The 14,118-nt window shown below is 36.7% G+C and overlaps 1 protein-coding gene across 1 annotated transcript; it reads right to left on the bottom strand.

Moving 5' to 3' along the window:
• Window positions 1-8,818: 8,818 nt before the first annotated feature.
• TSHB (thyroid stimulating hormone subunit beta) lies at window positions 8,819-13,908 on the bottom strand (the record flags this gene model as incomplete). Its single annotated transcript, XM_079697390.1, has 3 exons — window positions 8,819-9,073; window positions 9,517-9,679; window positions 13,850-13,908. 3 exons carry the CDS (start codon window positions 13,906-13,908, stop codon window positions 8,819-8,821), a joined length of 477 nt encoding a protein of 158 aa, XP_079553516.1.
• Between the last annotated feature and the right edge of the window lie 210 nt (window positions 13,909-14,118).

The raw sequence follows: 14,118 nt of genomic DNA, 5'->3' as shown, positions 1-14,118 counted from the left end.
CCGTGCAGTCACCAATGACAGGTGCTCTCCTTTCCCCTGTGAGCAGTGCCAGTAGGTTTGGCGTGGTGAGAATGAGGCTCCTAGAAAGATGGCAGTGAAGGAGATAGCATATTTTCCCTTCTAAAGTAAGTTTATCAGAGATTAAAAAGAAGAGACCCCTCCGTGTCATGGGTAAAATGTGGTTTCCATGGCCCCAAGGGCAGCCCCTTGATTTCAGCAGCCCCATTTTCCCCACCCCTAGGAGGGAGCACTAATGAATGCTTGAAGCTAGTCACTTAACTACATCATCTTAGTTTGGCCTCATCAAAATCAAATTTGTGTTAAGGTATATTTTAAGACAGACAAATGGTTTCTATTTTCTTTCAACATGACTTTTTTTTTCTATAAAATGTACTTGTAAGGCACTGTATGTAGGTGTCTTTTGAAAGGTAAAAAGACTACAATGCAAAATGTTATTAATCATTTTGTTGGTTTTCTCATTTTAACAACAACCACTAAATACATTTCAGGAATCCACTATTCAGATGGCTATCTCCTGGGGACATGGGATACATGAAGAATAGAAGTAATATGTCCTGAATGTTGCAAAGCAAAATCTATGCTGATTTCACAAAGTTTTTAGCTAATATGCCAGAAACACTTCCAAAATTTTCGTGTTGTTTTTGTTTTTGTCCTGTATAATTTATGATGGTTTTACTTATATTAAATAGAAGAAATTTAAATTAAATTAAAAGAAATAACCAACAAAGTGCCTAGCATGCCTGGCACTAATGAATATTATTACCTATTGTTACAATTATTATGTTTATGAGTTTTTGTTAATTATAAATCAAACGTGTAATTGTGTATAACTAAAGATACTTCTGCATGATACCAAATACCTATTTGAACACATTCATTTGCTGAATTAATGAATAGTTTTTTATATATTTCCCAATTCTATTTTAATTTAAAGACTACATATCAAGAGCCATAGCTACAGTTCCTATATTTTTCTCTGGGCCTGCTCTGCCCAGATGCAGACCCATTCTAAGATGCAACCCATTCTAATATTAGAAGATGCAACCCATTCTAATATTAGAATTGTTTTCTTACTTTGTTTTGGAACTACTATTTTGTACACTTGAAAAAACCCTTTATAAGAATGCTGATATGCTAAGATGAACAAGACAAGTCTCTGTCCCCAAGGAGGTTAGAGTGGAAAAAAGGCAAGTATAATTACCATGAGGTAAATGCTATGATAATCATTAACCTGGAGTGGATCCATTCAGCCTTGGGAAGGATGATCAGAGGAAAGAGGTTTCCTGAATTTTGAGGTCACCAAACTGAGTCCTGAAGAACCCATACAAATGAGTCAAGTAAAAAGAAATAGAGGTAGAAAAGAAAAGGGGATTACTGAGGAACAGTATGAAGAAGGCCCTGAAACAGAGAAAGCATGGAAACATTCAAAGAGGGAAGGTCAAGAACTGAGTTGATAAAGGGCCCTGTTAAACTGTGCTAAGAAGTCTTAGGTTTGTACAGAGGTCCTTGTGAAATTTTTAAACAAAATCAAATTAATTTGATTAACTGATTTAATCAAATTAATTTTTACAAAATCAAATTTCAGCCTTTTAAAGATTACTCAGCTTTAGTATAAACAATGATTGGAGGGCAAAGGCCAGGGTCATGAGGATTTCTAACTAATGAAATGCAAATTCTACCAAGAAGTAGTAGACAGATGCAAGAGAAATTGAGGGAAAGAGGAACCTAGAGTCATGCCTAGGTTTCTTGGCAGCTGGAAGATAGTGGTGTACAGGAGGAAAAGCAGATTGTACTGTTGATGCAAGTTGGAGATGACTACAGGACATCCAAGAGGATATATAAACAGGCACTGGATACATGACTCTGAAGCTCAGGAAAGAAGTCTAGACTAGAATTGTAGTTGAGGAATCTGCAACATAAAAGTAGTAATGCCCAGATTTGAACAATATGAGCCACCTCTCAGATTTAAGATCTCAGTGATAAAGTTTAAAAATTATAATCTCCTACTCTAGTAAGATAAAAGCCCAAACAATTCTTTACTCCCCATGCATTTCTTAATCTCAGACTGGAGTGTCTCTTAGCTACCTGCATTCCTTCCATAGCTGCCATCTAAACTGTCTTTTAATGCAATGAGTGTAATTCCTTAGGACAACCAAGGTTGAATGAATACAAATTGAAGTTTCTCATATGCTCTACATTTAACAGTGTCCACAAGGCCAACAGGACACATAAGATTATCACAACACTAGCCCTTCCTTCACAAAGTTTATAACCTTCACCCCTACAGCACCAAGAAAATTACATTCCCAGAAGGAAGTATAGTCCAGAACTATATTACTGTTGCCTGCTAAACACCATAGCATAGATTTTGAGTCATCTTAGAGAAAAGGGGTATGAAGGCATGAGAGGAGAAAATGTTGACTTCAGCCTCATTAAGACTGGTTATAAATGCCATGAATGTATTACGTTGAGACTCCAGATATGTGACCTCCACTGGGCCCTCTAGGGAAGCAGAAAGGTCAGGGAAGATCAGGACTAAAACTTGTCCTGAATATTGGACTATTAGCAAGTCTTTGTTGACCTTACTGAAAACAGTTTCAAGGGGAGATAGGAGTGGAAGTCAAATTGTAATGGGTTAGGAAGAGAATGAGAAGTAAGGAAGTAAATATTTAGTGTAAGGGTCTTGCTCTGGTCTGATTGTTTCTCCCTAAAATTCATATGTTGAAATCCTAATGCCCATTGAGATAGTATTAGGAGGTGCGGCCTTTGGGAAGTGCCTAGGTCATGAGGGTGGAACCCTCATGAATGGGATTAGTGTTCTTATAGAAAGAAACCCTACAGAGACACCTTGCCCCTTCCACCAAGTGAGGACACAGTAAGAAGGAGCCAGCTATGAAGCGGGAAGAGCTCTCACCAGAACATGACCATGCTGGCACCATGACCTTGAACTTCCCAGCCGGAAGAGCTGTGAGAAATAGATTTTTGTCATTTATAAGCTACCCAATCTGTGGTATTTTGCTATAGCAGCCCAAACAGACCAAGACAGGGCTATTTCACAAAGAACCTGGAATAAGAATTCAAGGAGAGTGGGGTAAATAAATATAATGTTGCACAGGGTCGAAAGAGAGCTGTTTGCTTTTGCTTTTTTTTTTTTTTTTTGGATGAGAAGCCATTCAAGGATGCTTTATACTGAAGCGAAGGAGTCCATAAAGTGGAAGCAAGAGAAGATAGAAGACGAAACAGCAAGGTCCTGGAGGAAACGGAGGGTGGGATGAGGAGCATCTTTTGAAACTAGTGGAAAAGATGCTGAATCAATCAGTAATTTTCAGTTGAAACAGTGTCAGAAACCCAACTCTAGCTTAAGCAGAACAGGAAAGTTATGACTTCTTTAAGGGTTGAAGCTGGCTTCAGATTAGACCTACTGATATCAGAAGGTCTCCCTTTCCTCACTCTCTTGTTCTTCTCTGGGTTGGCTTTATTCTCAGGCTGGCTGTTTCTAGGAGATGCCAAGGATGGCTAGCAGTGGTTCTAGGTTCACATTCTAGCAGCTTAGAAACCCCAACAGGCCAAGCACTCCTCTTTGTCCAACAGTTACAGTTAAAGCCCTGAGACTGACTCCTACTGGAAGAGATTAGGTCATATGTCCAAACCTTAATCCGTCAGGCTTGGTTGAGCTTAAGTAGCAAGCCTACCTCCATCAGCTCCACTCAAACCATTTGACTTGGAAAAGTATGGGGGGAGAGCCCCCAAAGGAAAATCAAGGTGCAGCTACCAAAAGAAGGGACATGGATGTTAGGCAAAAATTGTAGGTGAAAGGAGGGTAAAAGAAGTAGAGAAAGTGAGACAGAGTTGTGTTAAAAGATAAGTAAGAATTGGCCAAAAGAAATGAGAGGGTAAGGAAGAACCCAACACTGAACATTAGAACTAGAGTGGAAGATACCATGATATAAGAATTTTTATGGCACTTTTGCTTTTTTTTTCTTTTTTTTGGATGAGAAGCCATTCAAGGATGCTTTATACTGAAGCGAAGGCGTCCATAAAGCGGAAGCAAGAGAGTTGCTACTTAAACAACTCAGACTTGCTGCTCAATAAAGGGGGGAGAGGCAATTTCTTATATAAAAAAACAACATTTTAAAAATTGAGGTATAATTGACATACATTATATTACTTTCAGGTGTAGAAAATAATGATTCAATACTTGTAAATATTTCAAAATAATCACCACAATAAGTCCAGGTAACATCTGTCATCACACATAGTTACAGAATTTTTTTCTTCTGATGAGAACTTTTAAGATTTACTCTCTTAGCAACTTTCAACTATGCAACACGGTATTATTAACTACAGTCGCCATGTTGTACCTCGCCATGACTTATTTATTTGATAACTGGAAGTATTTTCCTTTTGACTCCCTTCATCCATTTCACCTACCTCCCCACCCTCCACCTCTGGCAAGCACCTACCTGTTATCTTTTTCTATGGGCTTTTTTGGGGTTTTTTTTCCCACATATAAGTGAAATCAAATGGCAATGATTGGCAGTCTTTCTCCATCTGACTTTTTCACTTATAATACACTCGGCATCCATCCATGTTGCCGAAAATGGCAAGATTTCCTTTTTGTCTGCTGAGCAGTAGTCCATTATATATATCTACCACATCATTAACCATTCATCCCATCAATGGACACCTAGGTTGTTTCCAAATCTTGGCTATTGTAAATAGTGCTGCAATGAACGTAGGGGTGCATATTTCTTTTCCAGTTAATATTTTCATTTTCTTCAGATAAATATCCAGATGTGGAATTGCTGGATCATATGGTAGCTCTATTTTCCTTTTTTTTTTTTAAGGAAACTCCATACAGTTTTCCATAATGGCTCCACCAATTTTTAACCCCACCAACAGTGTACAAGCGTTCCTTTTTCTCCTTGTTATTTGTTGTCTTTTTGATAATAGCCATTCTAACAGGTGTGAGATGATATCTCATTGTGGTTTTTATTTGCATTTCCCTGAAGATTAGTGATATTGTACATCTTTTCATGTACCTGTTGGCTGTCTGCATGTATTCTTTGGAAAAAATGTCTATTCAGGTCCTCTGCCCATTTTTTAAATCAGGCTGTTCATTTTTTTTTTTCGATGTCAAGTTACATGAGTCTTTGTATATTTGGGATATTAACCCCTTATGGGATATATTGTTTTCAAATACCTTCTCCCATTTAGTAGGTTGCCTTTTTATTTTGTTGATAGTTTCCTTTGCTGTGCAGAAGCTTTTTAGTTTGACGTTTATTTAGTTTTGCTTTTGTTTCCATTGTCTGAGGAAACAGATTGAAAAAAATTATTCCTAATACCAATGTCAAAGAGCATACTGCCTACATTTTCTTCTAGGAGTCTTATGGTTTCAGGTCTTACGTTTAAGTCTTTAATCCATTTTGAGTTGATTTTTGTATATGGTGTGAGAAAGCAGTCCAGTTTCATTCTTTTGAATGTAGATGTCCAGTTTTCTCAACACCATTTATTGAAGAGACTGTCCTTTCCCCATTGTATAGTCTTGGCTCTTTTGTTGTATATTAATTGACCATATATGCATGGTTTTATTCTGAGCTCTCTATTCTGTTCAGTTGATTTAGTGCCTTTCTTTTAATGCCAATACCACACTGTTTTGATTACTATAGCTTTGTAATATAGTTTGAAATCAGGACTGATGATGCTCCAGCTTTGTTCTACTTTCTCAGGATTGTTTTGGCTATTTGAGGTCTTTTGTGGTTCTGTACAAATTTTAGAATTATTTGTTCTAGTTCTGTAAAAAATGGCATTGGAATTTTGATAAAGATTGCATTGAATCTGTAGATCACTTTGGGTAGTATGGACATTTATTTTAACAATATTAATTTTTCCAATCCATGAGCACAGACTGTCTTCCCACTTATTTGTGTCTTCTTCATGTTCTTTCATTAGTGTCTTATAGTTTTCAGTGTACAGGTCTTTTACCTCCTATTTATTTTTGATGTAATTGTAAATAGGATAGTTTTGTTAATGTCTCCGTTAGTTTATTACTAGTATATATAAATGCAACCGATTTCTGTACATGATTTTGTATCCTGCAATTTTACTAAATTCATTTATTAGTTCTCACAGTTTTTTGATGGAGTCTTTAGGGTTTTCTATATATCATATCATGCAGTAGTGACCATTTTACATTTTCACTTCCAATTTGGATGCCTTTTATCTTTTTCTTGTCTACTTGTTCTGGCTAAGACTTCCAATATATTGGTAAGAGTGGATATTCTTGTCTTGTTCCTCTTCTTAGAGAAAACGTTTTCATCGGTATGATGTTAGCTGTGGGCTTGCATGTATGACCATTATTATGTTGAGGTACATTCCCTCTAAAAGAGAATTTTTATTACTTGAAGTTCCTATTATCAGGAAGCATCACACTGTTACCTGCCAATATATCATCTTGGTACATTCACTTACTTCTAAAGAGTTTGGCCATTAGAAAAGCAGAGATTGCTGCTGCACCAATCCCAAATCCATTTAGTTATGAAAGAACTTTTTATATTTCAAAGTCAAATGAGAAACAAGAGGGACTCTTTTTTTTTTTTTTTTTTTTTTTGCGGTACGCGGGCCTCTCACTGTTGTGGCCTCTCCCGTTGCAGAGCACAGGCTCCAGATGTGCAGGCTCAGCGGCCATGGCCCACAGGCCCAGCCGCTCCGCGGCATGCGGGACCCTCCCGTACTGGGGCACGAACCCGTGTCCCCTGCATCGGCAGGCGGACTCTCAACCACTGCGCCACCAGGGAAGCCCAAGAGGGACTCTTTTTAAAGAACTGATTCTCAAACTTCCTCTGCCAAAAACTGACTTATTAAACTTCAGGTTGAATTAAAGACCAGTTCAGAAGATGTTCCAAAATTTCCATCTTTCTCTTCTCACACAAGCAATAATTCTTCACTTCCCCATCACTAAGTTCTCTATTCATTCTCCCACTTCTAAACCCAAAGAATACTAATACATTCCAAAATAGCATTTCCATATACCCAAGTTTCTGGATCTAGCTGAGGTAAATTTTTGATCATGCCAATTCCTAAGCTCTTTTCTAAGGATCCTTTGCCTTGGACAACTCCATTTTCAAAAGTAGTTTAATATAATTTATATATGCATCTAATCCAAATGGACTGCCTTTACTGGAAGGCAACAAGTTGTCTCTAATTCACCCACTCTAGGGCTCCATGGTGATACAGGCCACCACACCCATGTCCAGGCCTAGTCTCCTCCCTGAATGTTGAGGAAGCCCATTTAATGAATGTCTTCTGAGCTGGACTGTTTATAAGGGGCCTCACTGAACCCCATAGCCTTTCCACAGCTCAAGTCCTTGGAAAACATTTTTCAGATTCTGTGAAAGTCATGTGTGATTAGTGCCAGTTAGGTTTGATTAATCAAAAATCTATATTTGATATACAGTTTTCAGAGGGAATGTTTTAATCCTACAGCTTTAAGTGTCCATATTGTCAAGTGATATGAGAACCCCAAACCCCAGATTAATATTTGGAGATCATGATAACATTGACTTCAGATGTTAAGGTAAGAATAATGTGGATTCATGACTTTGCATATAAATGTACAACTATTCTGTCCCCATTCGAAGAGCATGGGTTTGGTACTAATCCATCTACACCACCTTAACTTCCCCCCGTGGACACTGTCAGCCTGCAGGCATTCACAACATGCCCAGATGAATGCAACCAATGACTAGGATATAACAAAGACAACCAGCTCTGCTGACAATTGATTTTCACCCAATGGCAGCAATTTGCATGGAGAGAAATGGAAAAATATAGGATAAGTCATCTTTTTTGAGGTCAAGTCTGCAGGGCACTAGGTCTGTCTCACTTCACGCAGCTATTGAAACCAAACTCCCATGAAAGAGTACCTAAGGAAGGAAGAGAAAAATAAACCACTCTCTAAGCACATTTACTGGAAAACAGTGTTTAACTATTGAAGGTTTAGGTTAGAATTTAGGATGATTCCTCTCTGTTAGATCCCTTAGCACTCTACCACTATTCCTAAAATCTTTCATAATCATACTAGTTTTTCATGACATTGAAAGCCAAAACAGCATAAGTTGCTGGAAAGTGTCTCAAATTACCTTAAAGACTACAAAGGATTTAGACTTCTACATGTAAAATGATCGTGGCCTCTTTTCTAGGCTTTTGGAGTATAACTTTCATAAGTCAGTAGGCCCACCAGAGTAATTAAATTAAATAGATTAAAATATACTGTTTACTGAGTTTTGGTGAAGTTTTATCTTGTGTATTTGAATGACAGGATAAAGTAGTATATTGTAGATTTCATATATTCCTTACTCTCCCTCTCTACTCCAGCCCCGTTTCAGCCTTTGGAAGTAGGTGTCTCCAGTACGCTGATGCCATATGTTCCTTCAGCCGCTGATCACATTACTCTGTAGCTTTCCCATATTCATTTTCTATGTCAAGACAAACCTCGTGGCCCTCTGTTAAGAGAGCCTGATTAAGGCTATCTTTCATTAGTATTTCATGTTCCTGTTCTCCATTTTACCTGCACTCTGCCCTTTCATGTGGAAACCATCCTTTATATGAGCTGGAAATGCTCTTTCACTCACCTTTTCTTCTAAAGCCCTTAAGCTCGCTAATGCATGAATGGGTATGGGTATGGATGAAATAGTACTCAAATGTACACATGGTGTTGTGAAATATATCGATATTTTATTAGTTTTATTCCAGGTAAACACATTTAACCAAATTGCAAATTACATCGCAATTGAAGTTAGACAGAAAATCCCACCACATAGGACTTCTGAGGTTTGGTACAGTAGTTTGTTTTGATGGCCTCATGTATACAATCATTATAGTCAGTATTACACTTGCCACACTTACAGCTTATAGCTACAGGGTAGGAGAAATAAGGAGTAACATGGCGTGGGCATCCTGGTATTTCTACAGTCTTGTACATGAAGTCTCTATATGTACAAACATCCTGGGACAGAGCATATTTGGGAAGAAACAGCTTGCCATTGAAGTCCTGAGGAAAGAATTAAAAAAGGAGCATACTGTGATAGGACTTTAGAAAATATATAGTTAATGGAAACAGATAAAAATCAATTCACTTATATTCCTTTGTCACAAACAGGACTGGAGGAGGATACTTTAGTTCCATTCCCCGGTACTAACTCAACATATCCACACTAAATCCCATAGAGACAAAAGTGACACCCCCTCTTTTACCTTATATCATGAGAACAAGATAAGTTTTAAATAAATTTTGGAAGTAAAACTGTTATAAAATTATCTGTATCCACTGTGATGAGTAGATACTGTAACTTGTGTACTCTAACTCTACAGAGCCAATAACCATTAGATTTTGGAAATGAGGTTGTGTTTTATCTTATTTTCTCTCTGGATAGAAATGGACTGAGTCTAGGTTTATCTAATTTTCAGCTAAAAGAAGTGAAATGAACTACATACCCGTGTTATACAATATCCAGCACAGATGGTAGTGTTGATGGTTAGGCAGTAAGCACACTCTTTCCTTTCGACATGCATCATATACTCAGTTGGAATACAAAAAGCCATTGCTTGCCCACATGCAAGGCCAAAAAGCATGGACATCAGGAAGATAGCAGTCATGCTAAATCAAAGATAAAATTAAAGAATCTATTACATGTATCCTTTAGGACATTCAGAAGGGACATTCAGAAAGAGCTATAATGTGTGTGTATGTGTGTGTGTGTGTATGTGTGTGTGTGTGTATAAATATATGTGTTTATTGAATGCCTGCTTTGTCCTAGGCCCTATATTAGGTGTTTTTACATAGTTAATACTCTCAGTAACCTTTCTTTATATACTTAGATGTGGCTATGATCCACATACCCCATAGTGACAGAGCTCACATAGTGAAAGTCCTGCTTGCAAGTGCCACTTAGCTCCACTGGGCAGTAAAATGGCAAGTCTGAAACACTATAGCAGAAAAGTGGCAGGGACACATGTGTCAACTAAGTACAAAATAATTCATTCGATGGAAACAATAAAAATACCTGCCTTTATCATTATAAGAAGTAAGTTAACAGGCTTCAGTAAGGGCTTTCCCAGAAATGTGCTTTTCTAAAAACTTTCGTTCAATAGCTTAAAAGGCCAACAAATTGGTCATAATAAGAAATCAAGGAAGTGCATAATCAAACTTCAGTACCAGCTCAATGCAAACAGTCTTGCATATGATTCTACCCAATGCCTGTCAAGAAAGACAAGGCTAAAGGTCAACTAAAACTACCACTGGTGTTAAGGGGCTAACTCAGAAATCTAAAAACCCCTCTTCTCAACCTTAGGCTATCCTTTAAGTTTGAAAGAATTAGAGTTGGAAAAATAAAATTATTTTACTCAGAAGTTGTATGGAATTCATTATCTTAAAAAGATTGTGGAGGCAAAAAATACAGATTGACACAATGAGAATAATACAATCAAGGACGACAGGTCCACTGTAAGTTAGCCAGGAAAGTAAAATAAGTTTTGGGTGCACGGAAGACAACAGACGATCCACTGTGCCTCAGGCAGAATACGTACCTTTATAGAGCCTGTCTGATGAAGATTGTGTTCACTATCAACTGGACTTTGTAATGAGTTGGATAATGTTATGACTTATAATTATTTAAGTTTTGCTACTGAGAGAGGGTAATCAAGTTTCAGACTTTTGGATGTAAGTTGATCACTTCAAAGATTGTACAGTTAGCTAGGCATATTTGGATTTTTTTCCTTCTCAAGTATCATTGTCAGAAAAGAAAATACATACATTAATGGAGTAGTTTTACCTTTGAACACAAACTTGTTTTATTATTCTATTAAATAAATTATAATTCATTAAATGTTGTTATTCAATCATGAAAAATGTATCAAGATTTTTCTCAATTTTTTTCTCAAATCTATCAATTATACCCCAAGAACATCTTTAAGCTACATACACTGAAACTTCCATTAACTGAAATCTCATAGACTCTGCCTCAGTTAACAAGAATTTTTGTCTTTTATCAGCTCGTAAGAAAAAAATGAAGCCACATTCAACAAGCTACCAGGTATTTATTTTAAATGTCAACTTCCAGAGGTTAGTGGCCATTCCAACCAGTCTCCTATTTGGAGAATGAGAATTGCCAATAAATTAGACAAACATATATTGAGCATTTAAAGTAGTCACTGACAGACACAAAATGGATAAGTTATGGTCTTTGACCTCAAGGGCTGACAGTCTAGCGAAGGAGACAACTATGAACACTAATAATAAAAATACATATTGTTTAACTGATAACACCAAGTGTTGGTGATGATTTTGAGCAACTAGAACTTTCATATGTTGCCGGTGGGATGGTACATACAAATATTTTGAAAATCAGTTTGATTGTTTCTTATAAAATTAAACATACGCTTAACTGATGACCCAGCAATTCTACTCCTAGATAGTCACTCAAGATAAATAAGAACAAATGTTAACAAAAAGTAGGTAGTGTTTTAAGTGCTCTGAATGACTTGAAATTATGACTCTGACACCCACAATAATCAAAGGTTTTTTTTTCCTATTTAGACAAGGAAGTGAGCTAACCCATTAAGAAGTGTTTTCTGGTGAATACTTTCAAATAAAATTTGCATATTTAAGCATTCCTTGGAGGTTTTTTGGTATTTCAATCACGGAGCAAAGTTATAAGAAGTCCTTGCTCATGGAGTCTGGTTTTCTCAGTGCTTCACAAATGTGAGCTCCCTCTATGGTATAGAGCTGGTTCCATTATTTTAGAGCCACAGGCTTAGAGGATCCTCTGCAGGATCTTAAAAATATCGACTGAGGGACTTCCCTGGTAGACCAGGGGTTAAGACTTCACCTTCCAATGCAGTGGGTGCGGGTTCGATCCCTGGTCGGGGAGCTAAGATCCCACATGCCTTGCGGCCAAAAGACATAAAACAGAAGAAATATTGTAACAAATTCAATAAAGACTTTAAAAATTGTCCACATCAAAAAAAAATAGACTGAGTAAATGACATAAAATATTCACCTGTCATGGTCATATGGTTCTTGCCCATCTAGCCAGCCAGCTACTGAATTTTTGCCATAGGAAATAATTAACTTCACATATTTTAACTTTTAGCTCTATGATCTATATAAAATAGATATGTGCTGACCTAGTGGTGAGAATATTGGTCCTAGAGTAAAGGAACAGAATTCTATTTCAAGATCTCCCATGGATCTATGAGAAATCGACTAAAATATTGAATTTATCTGGGCCTAATTTCCCCATCTGCAAAACAGAAAAAGACAAGTACACCTGATCCTTTTTAAAACTGTAGAATAAAAAACAGTTTTGGAAATTTTACCCATTGTTGTCATATTCATTATGGACACTTTACATTGTTCTGAAGTTCCTCTTATAAATGTAAAACTCCAAATTAACAAAAAGAAACATTAAAAGTGCTGAATCATCAGCAGCAGTAGCTATATAACTTAGTAGAGAAAGTAAGAATTATCCTTTCTCCTTTATTGCAAATCGTAAAACTTCACCCAAAGAATCTTTCTGGGACTCAATTTCTTCAGCTGTAAAAGAAAAGGCTTAGAACCACAAGATGATCAGGAAGGACTTTTCAGCACAAATAGACTATGATTCTATGTGATAAATTAGTGTCTGGTCCCTGGTCTAAGAGATAGTGACCTAGAATTATGCTTCCAGATTTTATTGCAATTGTGTGTAACTGAGAAATTAAGAAATTTGTACCTTCATTTTTCCATATATTCCTTCCTAAAATCATAATAAGTATAAAACAATACATGTGAAGCACTTGGAATGCTACAGAAGACTATGTAACTATATAATATTGAGTATATAAATCAGTGTTAGTTAATACCTCCCTAGATGATCTGCCACAGTTTCTCCTTTATTGTCACCTGGATTCTCATCCTCTGTAACTTAACTGCCTCTTTTAAAATCATTCATAAATGATTTATTGAGCACCTAAACACAGAGGTGTGATCTTAGGCCCTAAATAATGAGAGCTGCCCTTTTCAGTGCCATGACCACTATGTCTACACTTTCAACATTTGTACTTATTCCAAGATATCTTCTTTCCTTTGCCCCTTACCCAGCCTTTTCTCTCACCTTTTTGTTCTCACTACCTTCATTCTTAAGCACATTTCTCTCTACTCTGCTAATTGCCTTCACCAATCTTTTCTCCCCAAACCCCTTACTGTGCTATGAAATGAATCAATTGCCCACCCTGTGAACTCCAGGAAGTTCACTAAAGCAATATATTTTTCTAGAAAGCAAAATGTACTATAAGTCAGGTGTGTGCTTTGGAAACTATCCAAGGGGGGTTAGCTATAACTAAAACAATAAAGAGTAAATTACCTCTGCAGGTACCCAAAACTGAATTTATTCCCAACTTTTCTCAGAAGTACATTATCATCAAAGATAACCATTAGTAATTGACAGGATTTAATACACAGATTATTTAACTGATTAAAACATTTAAATCAAATGTAAATAGTAAGGGAAGGCCATGAATATCAATCAGCCTTCATTAGGGAATTGACCAATTTTTCCTCTTCTTTGAAGCCAGTATAGAATATTTTCTTATCCTTACATATGTAGTTCATTCATCTTCACCTACCACTGAACAATTTTGGAGCACTAACTAGAATTTCTAGAGCCTATCAAAGCAAATTGTCACTCAGCATTTGCCATTTTTAAATAAATGCTAAAATGATGAAAATGAAAATAATTTAGAATAACAACATTTCATTTCACAATGCCTTCTCAGTGTAGACACCTACCTGACTTTGCACTGGGGAGCTGATGCTGTAATGACCCAGACTAAAAGCTCTTGGTTCATTTTATACCCTTCAGAATAATTCCTCTCTGATCTTCTTGTTTATATAATCACGTTTGAATTACTGCTTCCTTATCTAAAAAACATCTATTGAAAATTCATACTGAACCACAAATAAAATGTGTTTAGACAAACAATTTCACAACATCTTCCTCTGGAAACTCTGACATTATTGCAGCATGAATTACCTTTTCTCCTATTTCAAAATAAAAT

Source organism: Hyperoodon ampullatus (assembly GCF_949752795.1).
Source record: "Hyperoodon ampullatus genome assembly, chromosome: 2".
In the NCBI taxonomy this organism is placed as follows: Eukaryota; Metazoa; Chordata; class Mammalia; order Artiodactyla; family Ziphiidae; genus Hyperoodon; species Hyperoodon ampullatus.
The sequence above is the reverse complement of the archived record's forward strand: the minus strand, read 5'-3'. Positions and strand labels throughout refer to the sequence as shown.